This window comes from Anomaloglossus baeobatrachus, chromosome 1, assembly GCF_048569485.1.
Source record: "Anomaloglossus baeobatrachus isolate aAnoBae1 chromosome 1, aAnoBae1.hap1, whole genome shotgun sequence".
Classification (NCBI taxonomy): domain Eukaryota; kingdom Metazoa; phylum Chordata; class Amphibia; order Anura; family Aromobatidae; genus Anomaloglossus; species Anomaloglossus baeobatrachus.
The window spans coordinates 939,708,382-939,725,156 of NC_134353.1; the positions used below are offsets into that span (position 1 = coordinate 939,708,382).

A 16,775-nucleotide genomic window follows, 5' to 3' on the forward strand; every position below is an offset into this window, starting at 1 on the left:
AGAAGGACATAGCTGAACTGGAGAGGGTGCAGAGAAGAGCCACCAAGATTATTAGAGGAATGGGTGGGCTGCAATACCAAGACAGGAAAAACGAAGGCTTAGGGGGATCTAATCACAATGTATAAATATATGAGGGGACAGTACAGAGACCTTTCCAAAGATCTTTTTACACCTAGGCCTGCGACTGGAACACGGGGGCATCCGCTACGTCTTGAGGAAAGAAGGTTTAATCATAATCACAGACGAGGATTCTTTACTGTACGAGCAGTGAGACTATGGAACTCTCTGCCGCATGATGTTGTAATGAGTGATTCACTACTAACATTTAAGCAGAGCCTGGATGCCTTTCTTGAAAAATATAATATTACCAGTTATGTATATTAGATTTTATGACAGGGTGTTGATCCAGGGAACTAGTCTGATTGCCGGATGTGGAGTCAGGAAGGAAATTTTTTCCCCATTGGAACTTGTTTGCCACATTGGGTTTATTTTGCCTTCCTCTGGATCAACATGTTAGGCTACGGGTTGAACTAGATGGACTTAGGCGGGCTTTGCACGCTGCAACATCAGTAACAATGTGTTACCGATGCTGCAGCGATAGTCCCGCCCCCGTCGCACGTGCAATATCTAGTGAAAGCTGCCGTAGCGATTATTATCGCAACGGTAGTTTCACACGCACATACCTGCCGTGTGACGTCCCTCTGGCCGGCGACCCGCCTCCTTCCTAAGGGGGCGGGTCGTGCAGCGTCACAGCGACGTCACACGGCAGGCGGCCAATTGAAGTGGAGGGGCGGAGATGAGCAGGATGTAAACATCCCGCCCACCTCCGTCCTTCTCATTGCAGCCGGCGGCAGGTAAGGTGAAGTTCCTCGCTCCTGCGGCTTTACACACAGCGATGTGTGCTGCCGCAGGAGCGAGGAACAACATCGCACCTGTCGCTCCCCCGGCATTATGGAAATGTCGGAGGCTGCAGCGATGATACGATAACGACGCTTTTGCGCTCGTTCATCGTATCAAAAAGGATTTGCACGTTGCGATATCGACTGCGACGCCAGATGTGCGTCACTTTCGATTTGACCCGTCACTTTCGCACGTGCAATGTCGCAACGTGCAAAGCCGCCCTTAGAGTCTCCCTTCAACCTTAAAAACTATGATACTATGATACTATGATACTATGGTATTGATGTGCTGGTCCTTCACCCACATGTTGATTGGCCTAGCTATGTGGCATGACGCATTGTCCTGCTGGAAAAAACAGTCCTCAGTATTGGGGAACATTGCCTGTTTTCCAGGATAAACTTGTATGCGGCTTAATTCATACGTCCTTTACAAATATTGTTTGTTGAATTTTCTTTACCTAACTTTCAGCTTTGCCCAACACCTGGTCATGTAATGGTTAAACGGAGACCTGGAGAGGCGTACAAGTCACAGTGTTTTGCACCCAGTGCCAAATTTGGTGGAGGATCGGTGATGATCTAGAGATGCTTCAGCAAGGCTGGAATTTGGCAGATTAACCTTTGCAAAGGATGTATGAATCAAGCTGCATACAAGGTTGGATTGGCTTGATGGGCACTTTTTGGCACCATACGGTCAAGCTGCTCCCACAACAGCTCTATAGGGTTGAGATCTGGTGACTTGGCTGGCCACTCCATTACAGATAGAATACCAGCTGCCGGCTTCTTCCCTAAATAGTTCATGCATTGCAAAATGGAGTGATAGCCTTCCTTATTCATAATCCCTTTTACATTGTACAAATCTCCCACTTTAACACTTTATCAAAGTTTGAGGTGTTTGGATCACACAGAAGAACATTTATGAGACCCAGAACTACTGAAAAGATCCTAGAAGAGTGCCTGACGCCATCTGTCAAGCATAAGCATGGTGGAAGTAATGTTATGGTCTGGGGTTGCTTTGGTGCTGGTAAAGTGGGAGATTCAGCAGTCTCAGTATCTCCTATGTGAGGTATATACAGCAGTCTCGGTATCTCCTATGTGAGGTATATACAGCAGTCTCGGTATCTCCTATGTGATGTATATACAGCAGTCTCGGTATCTCCTATGTGATGTATATACAGCAGTCTCGGTATCTCCTATGTGAGGTATATACAGCAGTCTCGGTATCTCCTATGTGATGTATATACAGCAGTCTTGGTATCTCCTATGTGATGTATATACAGCAGTCTCGGTATCTCCTATGTGATGTATATACAGCAGTCTCGGTATCTCCTATGTGAGGTATATACAGCAGTCTCGGTATCTCCTCTGTGATGTATATACAGCAGTCTCGGTATCTCCTATGTGATGTATATACAGCAGTCTCGGTATCTCCTATGTGAGGTATGTACAGCAGTCTCGGTATCTCCTATGTGATGTATATACAGCAGTCCCAGTGTCTCCTTTGTAATGTATACTGCAGACCTCCCACTGCTTGAGTTCTATAAATGTAATGTTAGTAGGGTCGCCAACTTGACTTATTAATTTTTCTGGACAGCTTGCCAGAATATCACGAACAGAAAATATTTTTCACATTGTAAAATTATAATAAATTCTTATGATTATACATGGATGATACACGTCCATAGCCCATAATTCTGATATGAAGACTTCAACTGCATTTACTGTAAGCTGTAAAATGCTGATAATTACAGTAAAAAAAAAAAATTACCGTATTTTTTCGTTTTATAAGGCGCACCCAAAATGTAGAGGTAAAAAAAGATAAAAAAAAAAATAAAAATGCGGTCTGTTTTATACTCTGGTGTTGTCTTACCGGAGAGGGGCGGCAGTGGTGTTGAAGCGGGGTCAGATGTTGTGGTGCGAGCGGCGGCGGGTCAGTGGTGTCAGCAGCTGCGGGTCAGTGGTAGCAGCGGCGGTGGGTCAGTGGCGTCAGCAGCGGCGGGTCAGTGGTAGCAGCGGCGGTGGGTCAGTGGCGTCAGCAGCGGTGGGTTAGTGGTGTCAGCAGCGGTGGGTCAGTGGCGTCAGCAGCGGTGGGTCAGTGGTGTCAGCAGCGGGTTAGAAATGGCAGCAGCGGCGGTGGGGCAGCAGTGGCGGGTCAGTGGCGTCAGCAGCGGCAGGTCAATGGTGTCAGCGGCGGCGGCGGGTCAGTGGCGTCAGCAGCGGCGGGTCAGTGGTGTCAGCAGCGGCAGGTTAGTAATGGCAGCAGCGGCGGTGGGTCAGTGGTGTCAGCAGCTGCGGGTCAGTGGTAGCAGCGGTGGTGGGTCAGTGGCGTCAGCAGCGGTGGGTCAGTGGTGTCAGCAGCAGCGGGTCAGTGGTGTCAGCAGCGGCGGGTTTGTAATGGCAGCAGCGGCGGGTCAGTGGCGTCAGCAGCGGCAGGTCAATGGTGTCAGCAGCGGGTCAGTGGCATCAGCAGCGGGTCAGTGGCATCAGCAGCGGCAGGTCAGTAGCGGTGGATCAGTGGTGACAGCGGCAGCAAGTCAGTGGGGCAGCGGCAGCGGGTCAGTGGCGTCAGCAGCGGCAGGTCAGTAGCGGCGGCGGGTCAGTGGTGACAGCGGTGGCAGCGGCGGCGGGTCAGTGGTGGAGCAGGCCGGTGTGGTGAGTGTCCCAGTCTGTCCGCGGTCCCGGTTCAAATGATGGCGCCCGGAGCGGTGCATGCGCACATGAAGTTCTCATCCAAGAGCTCCATTTGTGCACGTGCTGACTGCCGGCGCCATCATTTGAAACAGAGACCGCGGACAGACGGTGACACTCGCTGCACAGCCACCTGCCCGCCCGCAGGCAGGCAGCAGGCCGCGTACCCGCACAGACAGGCACCCGGCTGCCAGGACAGAGAGGCAGCCGATACCCACAGCACCCGGCTGCCCGCACGCAGCCACAAGCACCCGGCCGCCCGAACACACCCGGTTGCCGCACAGACAGCCCCCCCGGTAAGTTATATTCGGATTTTAAAACGCACCCCTCATTTTCCTACCAAATTTTTTGGGGGGAAAGCGTGTCTTATAATCCGAAAAATACAGTATATAAGTTTTTTCAGCAACATCATCCATATCCATACCACCTAACATCACCACCACACTGAAGAGGAGCAGCTCCAGACACTTTCCCTACTGTGCCACCCCCCACCCATCCTTATGACTGACAATGCAAAGAATTCATGATTAGGAGATTAGAGAAGGTAAATCTCTAATTAAACCAGCCCCCTCCTGTGCTTTACACCAGTTGTATTGTTATAAGCCACCTCCAGCAACCAAACAAGACCCAGCAGGTGACACCAGAGAAAACAAACCCTGCTCCATCCCCAGAGGACCGGCTGCACATGCCGCGACTGCTGCCCGGCTGCTGCTCACACTGTAATGATCTGTTTCTCCCACTCCACCAAGCGGCTGATAACGGTTCAGAGATTTGTTTTGGTTTGGCTGTCCTCATCCTGCGTTATATTCTCTGTATTATACTCCAGAGCTGCACTCACTATTCTGCTTGTGGAGTCACTGTGTACATACATTACATTACTGATCCTGAGTTACCTCCTGTATTATACTCCAGAGCTGCACTCACTATTCTGCTTGTGGAGTCACTGTGTACATACATTACTGATCCGGTGTTACCTCCTGTATTATACTCCAGAGCTGCACTCACTATTCTGCTGGTGCAGTCACTGTGTACATACATTACATTACTGATCCTGAGTTACCTCCTGTATTATACTCCAGAGCTGCACTCACTATTCTGCTGGTGCAGTCACTGTGTACATACATTACATTACTGATCCTGAGTTACCTCCTGTATTATACTCCAGAGCTGCACTCACTATTCTGCTGGTGCAGTCACTGTGTACATACATTACATTACTGATCCTGAGTTACCTGCTGTATTATACTCCAGAGCTGCACTCACTATTCTGCTGGTGCAGTCACTGTGTACATACATTACATTACTGATCCTGAGTTACCTCCTGTATTATACTCCAGAGCTGCACTCACTATTCTGCTGGTGCAGACACTGTGTACATACATTACATTACTGATCCTGAGTTACCTGCTGTATTAGACTCCAGAGCTGCACTCACTATTCTGCTGGTGCAGTCACTGTGTACATACATTACATTACTGATCCTGAGTTACCTCCTGTATTATACTCCAGAGCTGCACTCACTATACTGCTGGTGCAATCACTGTGTACACACATTACATTACTGATCCTGTATTGATCCTGAGTTACCTCCTGTATTATACTCCAGAGCTGCACTCACTATTCTGCTGCTGCAGTCACTGTGTACACACATTACATTACTGATCCTGAGTTACCTCCTGTATTATACTCCAGAGCTGCACTCACTATTCTGCTGGTGCAGTCACTGTGTACATACATTACATTACTGATCCTGAGTTACCTCCTGTATTATACTCCAGAGCTGCACTCACTATTCTGCTGGTGCAGTCACTGTGTACATACATTACATTACTGATCCTGAGTTACCTCCTGTATTATACTCCAGAGCTGCACTCACTATTCTGCTGCTGCAGTCACTGTGTACACACATTACATTACTGATCCTGAGTTACCTCCTGTATTATACTCCAGAGCTGCACTCACTATTCTGCTGGTGCAGTCACTGTGTACATACATTACATTACTGATCCTGAGTTACCTCCTGTATTATACTCCAGAGCTGCACTCACTATTCTGCTGCTGCAGTCACTGTGTACACACATTACATTACTGATCCTGAGTTACCTCCTGTATTATACTCCAGAGCTGCACTCACTATTCTGCTGGTGCAGTCACTGTGTACATGGAAGGGTTATTCCATCTCCCAAGCTCCTATCTCAATATGTAGTAAGAGCAATGATGATAATATAACAAATCTCTCCAATTAGAATGTCGTCTATTTCTCCTGACTCATCACTTACCCGATGTGCAGGGCATTGCAGGAGCTCAGTATCCATGCTTACGACCACTCATATAGTGACAGTTATAGTGGTCATAGCTGTTACTATCTGAGATCTGTCTCTCGCACTGTTTGTATATATTTACAGTGCCTTGAAAAAGTATTCATACCTCTTTAATTTTTCAACATTTTTACACCCACAAATTCTATAGTATTTTGTTTGGCTTTTATGTGATATACGATAAGTAACAAGTATTTGTGATGTGTAAAGGAAATGATACATAGTTTTCTAAATATTCTAAATGTATAATTCTGAAGATTGTGACGTGCATTTGTATTCAGTCCCCTGATCAATACTTTGTAGGAGCACCTTTCTCTGTCTTTTGGGCTCGGTCTCTCCAGCTTTGCTCATCTGGAGGTGACATCTTTGCTTCTTCTTCGTGCTCTCTCAGTGGATTGGATGGAGACGTCTGTGATCAGGAATTTTCACGTCTTGTCACAGATTCTCGGTGGATTTGGGTCTGGACTGTGACTGGGCCAATCGCACACATGACTATGCTCTGATCTATACCCTTCATTGTATCTCTGGTTGTATGTTTAGGGCCATTGGCCTGCTGGAAGGTGAACCTGCGCCCCAGTCTCGGGTCTTTTGCAGCCTCTAACAGGGTTTCCTCCAGGATTGCCCTGTATTTAGATCCATCTATCTTCTCAGCAACTCTGAGCATCTTCCCTGCCCCTGCTGAAGAGAAGCCTCCCCACAGCAGGGTACTGCCTCCACCATGTGTGACAGTGGGGATGGTGTTTTCAGGGCGATGTGCGGTGTTCGTTTTCCACCACACATAGCGTTTTATATTAATCCCAAAAGGTTCTACTTTACTCTCATCTGATCAGAGCTCCTTCCTCCTTCCTCACTGTGGCCCCTAGATGTTTTTTACAAACTGCAAATGGGACTTCTTATGGCTTTCAAAAATGTCTTCTTGCCACTTTTTCATAAAGGCCAGATTAATAATCGCCCGGTGGACAGGTTCTCCTCCCTGAGCTGTGATCTCTGCAGCTCCTCCAGTGATCACGTGCCTCTCAGCTGCTTCTCTCACTAGTCCTCTCCTTCTCGGGATGTCAGTTTTGGTGGACGGCCATGTCTTGTAGGTTTGCAGTCGTTGTCCTTTCATTTTTGGATGACAGATTGAACAGTTCTCCATGAGATATTCAGAGCTTGGGCTATTTTTTATAACCTAACCCTGCTTTACTCTTCTCCTCTTTATCCCTGACCTGTCCGGTGTGTTCCTTGGTAATCATGATGCTGTTTGATCCCTGATGTTCTCACACAAACCTCTGAGGCCTTCACAGACCAGCTGTAGTTATACTGAGGATAAATCACACCAAGGTGGACGCAATGTACTAATATGTGATCTCTGGAGGCAAAGGGTCACTCAAGTGTTTTATATAGGGGCATCAGACTACAGGGGGCTGAATACAAATGCACATCAGAATTTTCAGATTTATATTTTTAAAATATTTAAGTTTGTGGTGTAACATGAGCAAAGACGGAAAAGTTCAGGGGTATGAATACTTTTGCAAGACACTTTATGTGTGCAGGTTATACACTGCTGGCATCTAGTCACAAGTTTGCTTTCAATGATTACTATTCACAGGACGCCTCTGTCCATACTTTATTCTTACACTTATCTTTTCTTATTCTTAGACCCGCAGACTTTCTCCCGGGAGTTCTGCAGCGGGTACCTGATCGGGGAAGTGTTACACAAATACGAGCTCCAAAATGACTTCGATAAGTTTTCCCAAAACAGGTGAGTCCTAAATCCGTGACTATGACCTCGTCCTGGGTCATCCCTCCACCACATATCATTTTCCTTTTCAGTCCTTTACTAAAACAATGGTGTAAAAAAGTATTTGCACCCCCTGTGTTCAGGATCTGCATCTTTACGCCAGTGTGGAGTGTGGCTACAAACAAGGACCCCACTGTCCTGTATCACACACACAGCCATTGAAATAAATGGACACTGTGTAATACCTCATTTCCCCTGTGGGGGCACTGCAGGGAAACAAAACACTTACCGCCAGGTTTCTCCGCAGCCAATCACGGGGGGTTTTGGGCGGAGTAAGTCGCGGATCATCTTTTTGTCAAGAAAATACAAAAAAAGATCCTGAAATTAGCAAAGATTTTATATAAAAAGTTTACTAGAAAATAAGGTAACCTCTGCATATAGCTATTCAGCTAAAACTGGAGCATCCCTTTAATTTTTTTTTTCTATAATCTCAGCTCTTCTCTGTCTCCATTTTTCATTGTGCAGGGAATATTGCTATAATGCCTGGGCTCTCAACCTGCGGTACTTGTACCTGAGGGGCCTTGTGTCCAGGGGGTACGGGCACTCGGCTCATGCACGGCAGCGCATAATCACTGGTGCAATCTGTTTTCAGTATAGCTTGGGAATAACATTGCAGACTTCTTAAAGGGGTTGTTCAGGACTTCAATATTGATGACCTATCCTCAGATTATCAGACTGATGGCGGCCTGATACTTGGTAACCCGCCAATCAGCTGTTTGACACTCTAGCACAGCGCCATACACCATGTAGTGGCCATTCTGGGTACTGCAGTTCAGATCACATCCACTTCAATAGGAGCTGAGCTGCAGTATCGAGAATAGCCATTCCGCATTATATGGAGCTGTGCTGTTCCGGCTCCTGGGCAACCTGCTAATGGCTTATCGGTGGAGGTCTCATCACGATGACTATGGGATAGCGGGGAACCAGGGATCCTAAGCTGTTCCTCAAGCTGGGGGGTGGGCAATGCTATCCCTATCTCAGGGATACTCCTGATGGTGGAGAGGCCTGAGTCTCCTTCCTGGCCCTGCTCCTGACCAGTCCTGATCTGATTCCCCCCTCCACCAGGGAAGGACAAAACAAGAGTGTGATTAAAATTAAGACAAGGGTAAATCAAAACACTGTCACACAGCATACCTACACAAAGGTAAGGACAATACGAGATTCAGGAGGAAAACAAGAGCAGGAAGGAAATACAAAACAACAGGGGTAAGCTCTACAACAGCACCAAGCAAAAAGCAGAACTTTCAACAGTAAGTCTGGGACACCACACCTCACAGACCAACATAGAATAAACTATAGCTGGCATGGGTGGAAGGTTTCAACCTGCATAAATAGGAGGGAAGCAGATGTGATAGGCCTCCCCACGATATGGGATCAAAGGAGCAAGCAGACCAGCAGAGATTAACTCTTGCAAACCTGCCTGTTGACGCCTGAGTCTGCCTGTGTTGATCCCATCCATCGGGCGGAGTGTCAGAATCTGTAATCTGAACAGACGCCGACGTCATCACAACAGTCGGCAAAGTGTGTGCAAAACTCTGTGCGAGAGGTCTCAGGTGCTGGACCCCCATCAATCTGATACTTATGACTTACCATAAGGATAGTTCTTCAATACACTAGTCCTCGACACCCCCTTTAATGACTTTTATATATTTCTGCAGAACGGCCACCTCCAAACTGAACAATTTCACCCGAGTGGAGCCCACCTTACAACTTTTGAGTATCCCGTTCGACCAAAATGTGGCCCAGAATATCATGTCCGAGCAGCATGGAGCCGCCACCAGGCTCCTCTACCAGCTGTACATCGCCCTGCAGAAGAAGAAGAGAGCGGGGCTGACCGGCGTAGCCCTGGAGACATTGAGACCCGCGGCCCCGGCAAAACTGCAGAGCATCGGAACGGAGATGTACAAGGAGGTAAGCGCTGCAATCTCCTCCATGTATTAAGGAGGTGAGCGCTGCAATCACCTCCATGTATTAAGGAGGTGAGCGCTGCAATCTCCTCCATGTATGAAGGAGGTGAGCGCTGCAATCATCTCCATGTATTAAGGAGGTGAGCGCTGCAATCTCGTCCATGTATGAAGGAGGTGAGCGCTGCAATCTTCTACATGTGTGAAGGAGGTGAGCGCTGAAATCTCCTCCACGTATTATGGAGGTGAGCGCTGCAATCTTCTACATGCATGAAGGAGGTGAGTGCAGCAATCTCCTCCATGTATGAAGGAGGTGAGCACTGCAATCTTCTACATGCATGAAGGAGGTGAGCGCTGCAATCTCCTCCATGCATGAAGGAGGTGAGCGCTGCAATCTCCTCCATGTATAAAGGAGGTGAGCGCTGCAATCTTCTACATGCATGAAGGAGGTGAGCGCTGCAATCTCCTCCATGTATGAAGGAGGCGAGCGCTGCAATCTCCTCCATGTATGTCGGAGGTGAGCGCTGCAATCTCCTCCATGTATGAAGGAGGTGAGCACTGCAATCTCCTCCATGTATGAAGGAGGTGAGCACTGCAATCTTCTGTCTACATGCATGAAGGAGGTGAGCGCTGCAATCTTCTACATGCATGAAGGAGGTGAGCGCTGCAATCTCCTCCATGTATTAAGGAGGTGAGCGCTGCAATCTCCTCTAGGTATGAAGGAGGTGATTGCTGCAATCTTCTACATGTATGAATGAGGTGAGCACTGCAATCACCTCCATGCGTGAGGTGGGGGGTGGGGCAATATATTTCCGTACAGGGCGCTAAGGTTTTGTTTTTTTGTTGTTTTTTTATTTGGTACCTTTGTTTTACTTTTTTTCTGAAATATCTAGAGATTGAAGACCTTGGTCCCTCGTCAGTCTGACTTAAGTCTGCAGCAAGTGACCAAACAGTTCGAACTAAGAGCCAAAGAAATGGAAGAACGACTCGCCCGGCTCCAGAACGACGAAATGAAGAAAATCCAGAAGATACAAGAAGAACTGAGAATTCAAGATATCGAAAAGGTAAAACGTATGAAGCTAAGGGTTAAACTGGGGGACGCAAATATTCACAACTGGTGTCACGAACCTGTCCACGATTCTGCACCACACTTTCGCTGGCTCCACCTGTCGAGAGAACAATGGGACATGTTAGCACACACGCAAACCCAGCTTTCCCAAGCGCCTGATAGGGACTTAGCTTACATTCTGGCATACACAGAGTAACACAACCAGGGTATATGTTATAGGAATCTTAGTCTCGTATTAATAGCTGAATATTAGAGAAGTACCGTACTTTTCAGATTATAAGACGCACTTTTCCTTCCAAAAATTTGGGAGGAAAGTGAGGGGTGCGTCTTATAATCTGAATGTAGCTTACTGGGAGGTGGTGGAGAGTGGTCGCAGGAGGCAGGGGCAATGCAGGGTCTGATGCAGCTGGGCTGGTGCTTGCGGCGGCTGTGCGGGGTGTGCGGCGGGTGGTGCTGGGGTAGCTGTGCTGGTGCTGCGGCGGCTGTGCTGGTGCTGTGGCGGCTGTGCTGATGCTGGGGCGGCTGTACTGGCGCTGGGGTGGTTGTGTTGATGCTGGGGCAGCTGCGCTGGTACTGTGGCGGCTGTGTTGGTGCTGGGGCCGCTGCGCTGGTACTCGGAGCGGCTAATCTGGGGCTGCAGTGGCGCCTGGGGCTGCGGGCAGTGAGGGCTTAAGAAAAAAGGCGCAGTCTGCGTGTGCGCAGATTGAGCTCTCGGCTCAGTGACAAGCCGAGATCTCATCTGCGCACGAGCGCCACCTCCAGGCACCGTTTTCCTTCAGTCCGCTGCTTGGAGATAATTGGGCTCTAGGTAGCGCATGCGCAGATGAGATCTTGAGCCAAGAGCTCCATCTGCGCATGCCCTGACTCCAAGCTACATTATTTGAAGTCCTCACCGCCCCCAGCCCAGCCGCCGCCGCACCAGCCCAGCCTCCGCAGCACCAGCAAGCCTCTGCAGCACCAGCCCAGCCTCCACAGCACCAGCCCAGCCTCTGCCGCACCAGCCCAGCCTCCGCAGCACCAGCAAGCCTCTGCAGCACCAGCCCAGCCTCCACAGCACCAGCCCAGCCTCTGCCGCACCAGCCCAGCCTCCGCAGCACCAGCAAGCCTCTGCAGCACCAGCCCAGGCTCCACAGCACCAGCCCAGCCTCCACAGCCTCTGCACTACTGCCGCAGCCCCTTCACAGCCCGCAGCATTGACCCTGTCTCCTGCTACCCCTCTCCACCACCCCCCGGTAAGCTACATTTGGATTCTAAGACACACCCATCACTTTCCTCCCAATTTTTTGGGAGGAAAAGTGCGTCTTATAATCTGAAAAATATGGTATGTCATATTTTCCCACAAAACATGGAAGGAATACTGCATTGCCGCCCGGGTGTCCAATGATATTGGATTTCATTGTCTAATCCATAAAACACATCTTCACATCTGATAAAAATTAGCTACTAGGATTATGAAACACCGGACGTTTCCTTTCTAGTCCCTCATTATAACAGATTCCGAGCTGACAACCACCGCTGCATGTCACTGGGATGTACCGCTGGAGTTGTCAAAACCACACCCCTCTTCTCTGACATCACTTCCTGCTCTGCAGCTATTGGTTGTCACGCTCGCCGCCGGCTGGATGGTACTGCAGCGAGCTAAAGTGGACCCACTGGGCCACAGGACGACCCTGGGTCTACCCAAACGTGGGGTAGAGGAGTGGGGAGTGTGGCAGCTGATCACCCAGGACAGGGGCGTACACGGGAGCAAATAGGACTGAGTCTCAAGTGGAGATAGGGACCCACCAGGGTGGTTCAAGGCAGGTAGCACAGGCAGGACGGACAGGCAGAGTCTCAAGCACAACAGGGCTGGACGGACAGGCAAAGTCCAAGTACAGGCAGGACAGCGACGGATAGGCAGAGTCCAGGTAGCAGCAGGACAGGCTGGACCCAGGGGCCAACAGGCAGGAAGGGCTGATAGCCAGGTACAGGCAGGATAGGCTGGACCCAGGGGCCAACAGGCAGGAGGGGCTGATAGCCAGGTACGGGCAGGATAGGCTGGACCCAGGTGCCAACAGGCAGGAGGGGCTGATAGCCAGGTATGGGCAGGATAGGCTGGACCCCAGGGGCCAACAGGCAGGAAGGGCTGATAGCCAGGTATGGGCAGGATAGGCTGGACCCAGGGGCCAACAGGCAGGAAGGGCTGATAGCCAGGTATGGGCAGCATAGGCTGGACCCAGGTGCCAACAGGCAGGAAGGGCTGATAGCCAGGTATGGGCAGCATAGGCTGGACCCAGGGGCCAACAGGCAGGAAGGGCTGATAGCCAGGTACGGGGCAGCATAGGCTGGACCCAGGGGCCAACAGGCAGGAAGGGCTGATAGCCAGGTACGGGCAGCATAGGCTGGACCCAGGTACCAACAGGCAGGAGGGGCTGATAGCCAGGTATGGGCAGGATAGGCTGGACCCAGGTGCCAACAGGCAGGAAGGGCTGATAGCCAGGTACGGGCAGCATAGGCTGGACCCAGGTGCCAACAGGCAGGAGGGGCTGATAGCCAGGTACGGGCAGCATAGGCTGGACCCAGGTGCCAACAGGCAGGAGGGGCTGATAGCCAGGTACGGGCAGCATAGGCTGGACCCAGGTGCCAACAGGCAGGAGGGGGCTGATAGCCAGGTACGGGCAGCATAGGCTGGAACCAGGTGCCAACAGGCAGGAGGGGGCTGATAGCCAGGTACGGGCAGCATAGGCTGGACCCAGGTGCCAACAGGCAGGAAGGGCTGGGAACCAGGTACAGGACAGGATCAGGTACAGGACGGGGAAGGACCAAACGGGACGGGTGACCTGACAACTGACTAGACAGAACAAACTGACTAACAGGAGCTATGGTGTTGAACAGGCAGCTCCTCTAGTGAGAGCTTGCCCTAAATATCAAGTGCCTCTCAGCGATGGGCTGGGATTCATTTCCTGGGAGTGGCACGTTAGTCCTTTAAGAGAGGGGCAGTGGTGCGCATGAACTCTTTAGGAGCGTTCCTGGAGATGCTGTGACGTGAGCACAGACTCCGGGAGGCGGGGAGGAGAAACCTCATGAAGGAAAGACTGGGAAGCCGGATAGCGCAGAGGACCACGGTCAATGCGGCGAGTGACAGTGCGTCCCTGCGTGAGAGCAAGGAGCACAGGGACACAGCGTTACATTGGTTGACACTGCACCTTGCAGACTTCCTGCTCAGCAGCTATTGGTTGACACTGCACCTTGCAAACTTCCTGCTCAGCAGCTATTGGTTGACACTGCACCTTGCAGACTTCCTGCTCAGCAGCTATTGGTTGACACTGCACCTTGCAGACTTCCTGCTCAGCAGCTATTGGTTGACACTGCACCTTGCAGACTTCCTGCTCAGCAGCTATTGGTTGACACTGCACCTTGCAGACTTCCTGCTCAGCAGCTATTGGTTGACACTGCACCTTGCAGACTTCCTGCTCCGCCAGACCACTCTCCACATAATAACCATTAGTGCGCAGAGAATTCTGGTCCGTCTTATTGCCTTCCTTCTGCACTTGGACTGTAGGCTTCGGGGGATCTGAAAGTCCATTAAAAAGTTATTCTCCTGTTGAAATTCTAAGGCTTATAAGTCGGATGTGACATATCGGTTTCATCAGTGGGGTCCAAGCTTTGAGAAAAAGGGGATTAAGGGCCATTCAGCTTTCTTTTCCTGGCACAGCCTGACTCCTCTCCATCCCAGCAAGTGAATGTGGCTGTTTTGGCTCCTAGCAATGTGTCACAACCCTGTAGTTTAAGATTCAAATCCCAAATTTCTCATGTCATTTTGTTTTTCTTTGTCGCCCCTATTCAGCTTCGTCGCGCAAGAAGAAGACAAAATGAAATAATGGCCAGAATCCAAGCTGCGATCGTGCACATCCCGAAACCACCGGCGAACCGCACGATAAAGGCCATCGAGGAGCAGAAGATGCTGAGGAAGAAGAAGGAAGCCGAGGTCGGGGGCCATGTGCAGTGTGCATGGGGGTGATTGTTAGAATGATCAACAGATAACGGGGGGACCTAGTGCAGCCAATCAGGGGCCTTTGATCAGCTGCAACAGTCTCATTTTCACATTTCACAGCATTTTTCAACTCTGCAGCTAATCAGTGGCCGCAGCGCTCATGTGACACCACCGTACAATGTTAATTCCAACAGACAGGAACGGGGGGTGGGAACACAGCGCGGAGTAGAGAGAAGCTACACCGGCCCAGGTGGTTAATATCATTTGTGGATCCATAGAATATCCATAGTGTATTATAGCCAAGCCCTGGCGCTAACGTTTGTTAACCTGTTAAATCCCGCTGTCAAACTCTGACAGTGAGATTTAACACGCAGCAGCATGGGGGTGCGCCATTCTAAGCACCCATCGGCACACCTGTGATGTCATCACGGGTCGCTAATAGGTCCCTATGACAGCAGGGGTCTGTAGAAGACCGCCATAGCATCATTACAGCGCGCCTCTGAAACCTGCCCGCGGCCGGGCGTCACTATATGCAGCAGTGGTGTATATATATATATATATATATATATATATATATATATATATATATATATATATATATATATACAGTTAGGTCCAGAAATCTTTGGACAGTGACACAATTTTGGCGAGTTGGGCTCTGCATGCCACCACATTGGATTTGAAATGAAACCTCTACAACAGAATTCAAGTGCAGATTGTAACGTTTAATTTGAAGGTTTGAACAAAAATATCTGATAGAAATTGTAGGAATTGTCACATTTCTTTACAAACACTCCACATTTTAGGAGGTCAAAAGTAATTGGACAAATAAACCAAACCCAAAAAAAAATTTTTAGTTTCAATATTTTGTTGCGAATCCTTTGGAGGCAATCACTGCCTTAAGTCTGGAACCCATGGACATCACCAAACGCTGGGTTTCCTCCTTCTTAATGCTTTGCCAGGCCTTTACAGCCGCAGCCTTCAGGTCTTGCTTGTTTGTGGGTCTTTCCGTTTTAAGTCTGGATTTGAGCAAGTGAAATGCATGCTCAATTGGGTTAAGATCTGGTGATTGACTTGGCCATTGCAGAATGTTCCACTTTTTTGCACTCATGAACTCCTGGGTAGCTTTGGCTGTATGCTTGGGGTCATTGTCCATCTGTACTATGAAGCGCCGTCCGATCAACTTTGCGGCATTTGGCTGAATCTGGGCTGAAAGTATATCCCGGTACACTTCAGAATTCATCCGGCTACTCTTGTCTGCTGTTATGTCATCAATAAACACAAGTGACCCAGTGCCATTGAAAGCCATGCATGCCCATGCCATCACGTTGCCTCCACCATGTTTTACAGAGGATGTGGTGTGCCTTGGATCATGTGCCGTTCCCTTTCTTCTCCAAACTTTTGTCTTCCCATCATTCTGGTACAGGTTGATCTTTGTCTCATCTGTCCATAGAATACTTTTCCAGAACTGAGCTGGCTTCATGAGGTGTTTTTCAGCAAATGTAACTCTGGCCTGTCTATTTTTGGAATTGATGAATGGTTTGCATCTAGATGTGAACCCTTTGTATTTACTTTCATGGAGTCTTCTCTTTACTGTTGACTTAGAGACAGATACACCTACTTCACTGAGAGTGTTCTGGACTTCAGTTGATGTCGTGAACGGGTTCTTCTTCACCAAAGAAAGTATGCGGCGATCATCCACCACTGTTGTCATCCGTGGACGCCCAGGCCTTTTTGAGTTCCCAAGCTCGCCAGTCAATTCCTTTTTTCTCAGAATGTACCCGACTGTTGATTTTGCTACTCCAAGCATGTCTGCTATCTCTCTGATGGATTTTTTCTTTTTTTTCAGCCTCAGGATGTTCTGCTTCACCTCAATTGAGAGTTCCTTAGACCGCATTTTGTCTGGTCACAGCAACAGCTTCCAAATGCAAAACCACACACCTGTAATCAACCCCAGACCTTTTAACTACTTCATTGATTACAGGTTAACGAGGGAGACGCCTTCAGAGTTAATTGCAGCCCTTAGAGTCCCTTGTCCAATTACTTTTGGTCCCTTGAAAAAGAGGAGGCTATGCATTACAGAGCTATGATTCCTAAACCCTTTCTCCGATTTGGATGTGAAAACTCTCATATTGCAGCTGGGA

General features: G+C 49.2%; 1 protein-coding gene across 3 annotated transcripts in view; it reads left to right on the forward strand.

Moving 5' to 3' along the window:
- SPEF2 (sperm flagellar 2) overlaps window positions 1-16,775 on the forward strand; it is a 187,632-nt gene that overhangs the window by 23,770 nt on the left and 147,087 nt on the right. For all 3 annotated transcript variants that reach the window (XM_075328486.1, XM_075328489.1, XM_075328494.1), the window contains exons 2-5: window positions 7,544-7,646; window positions 9,344-9,596; window positions 10,483-10,653; window positions 14,485-14,625. In XM_075328486.1, the coding sequence (XP_075184601.1) occupies window positions 7,544-7,646; window positions 9,344-9,596; window positions 10,483-10,653; window positions 14,485-14,625 (668 nt within the window). The remainder of the gene's footprint in view (window positions 1-7,543; window positions 7,647-9,343; window positions 9,597-10,482; window positions 10,654-14,484; window positions 14,626-16,775) is intronic.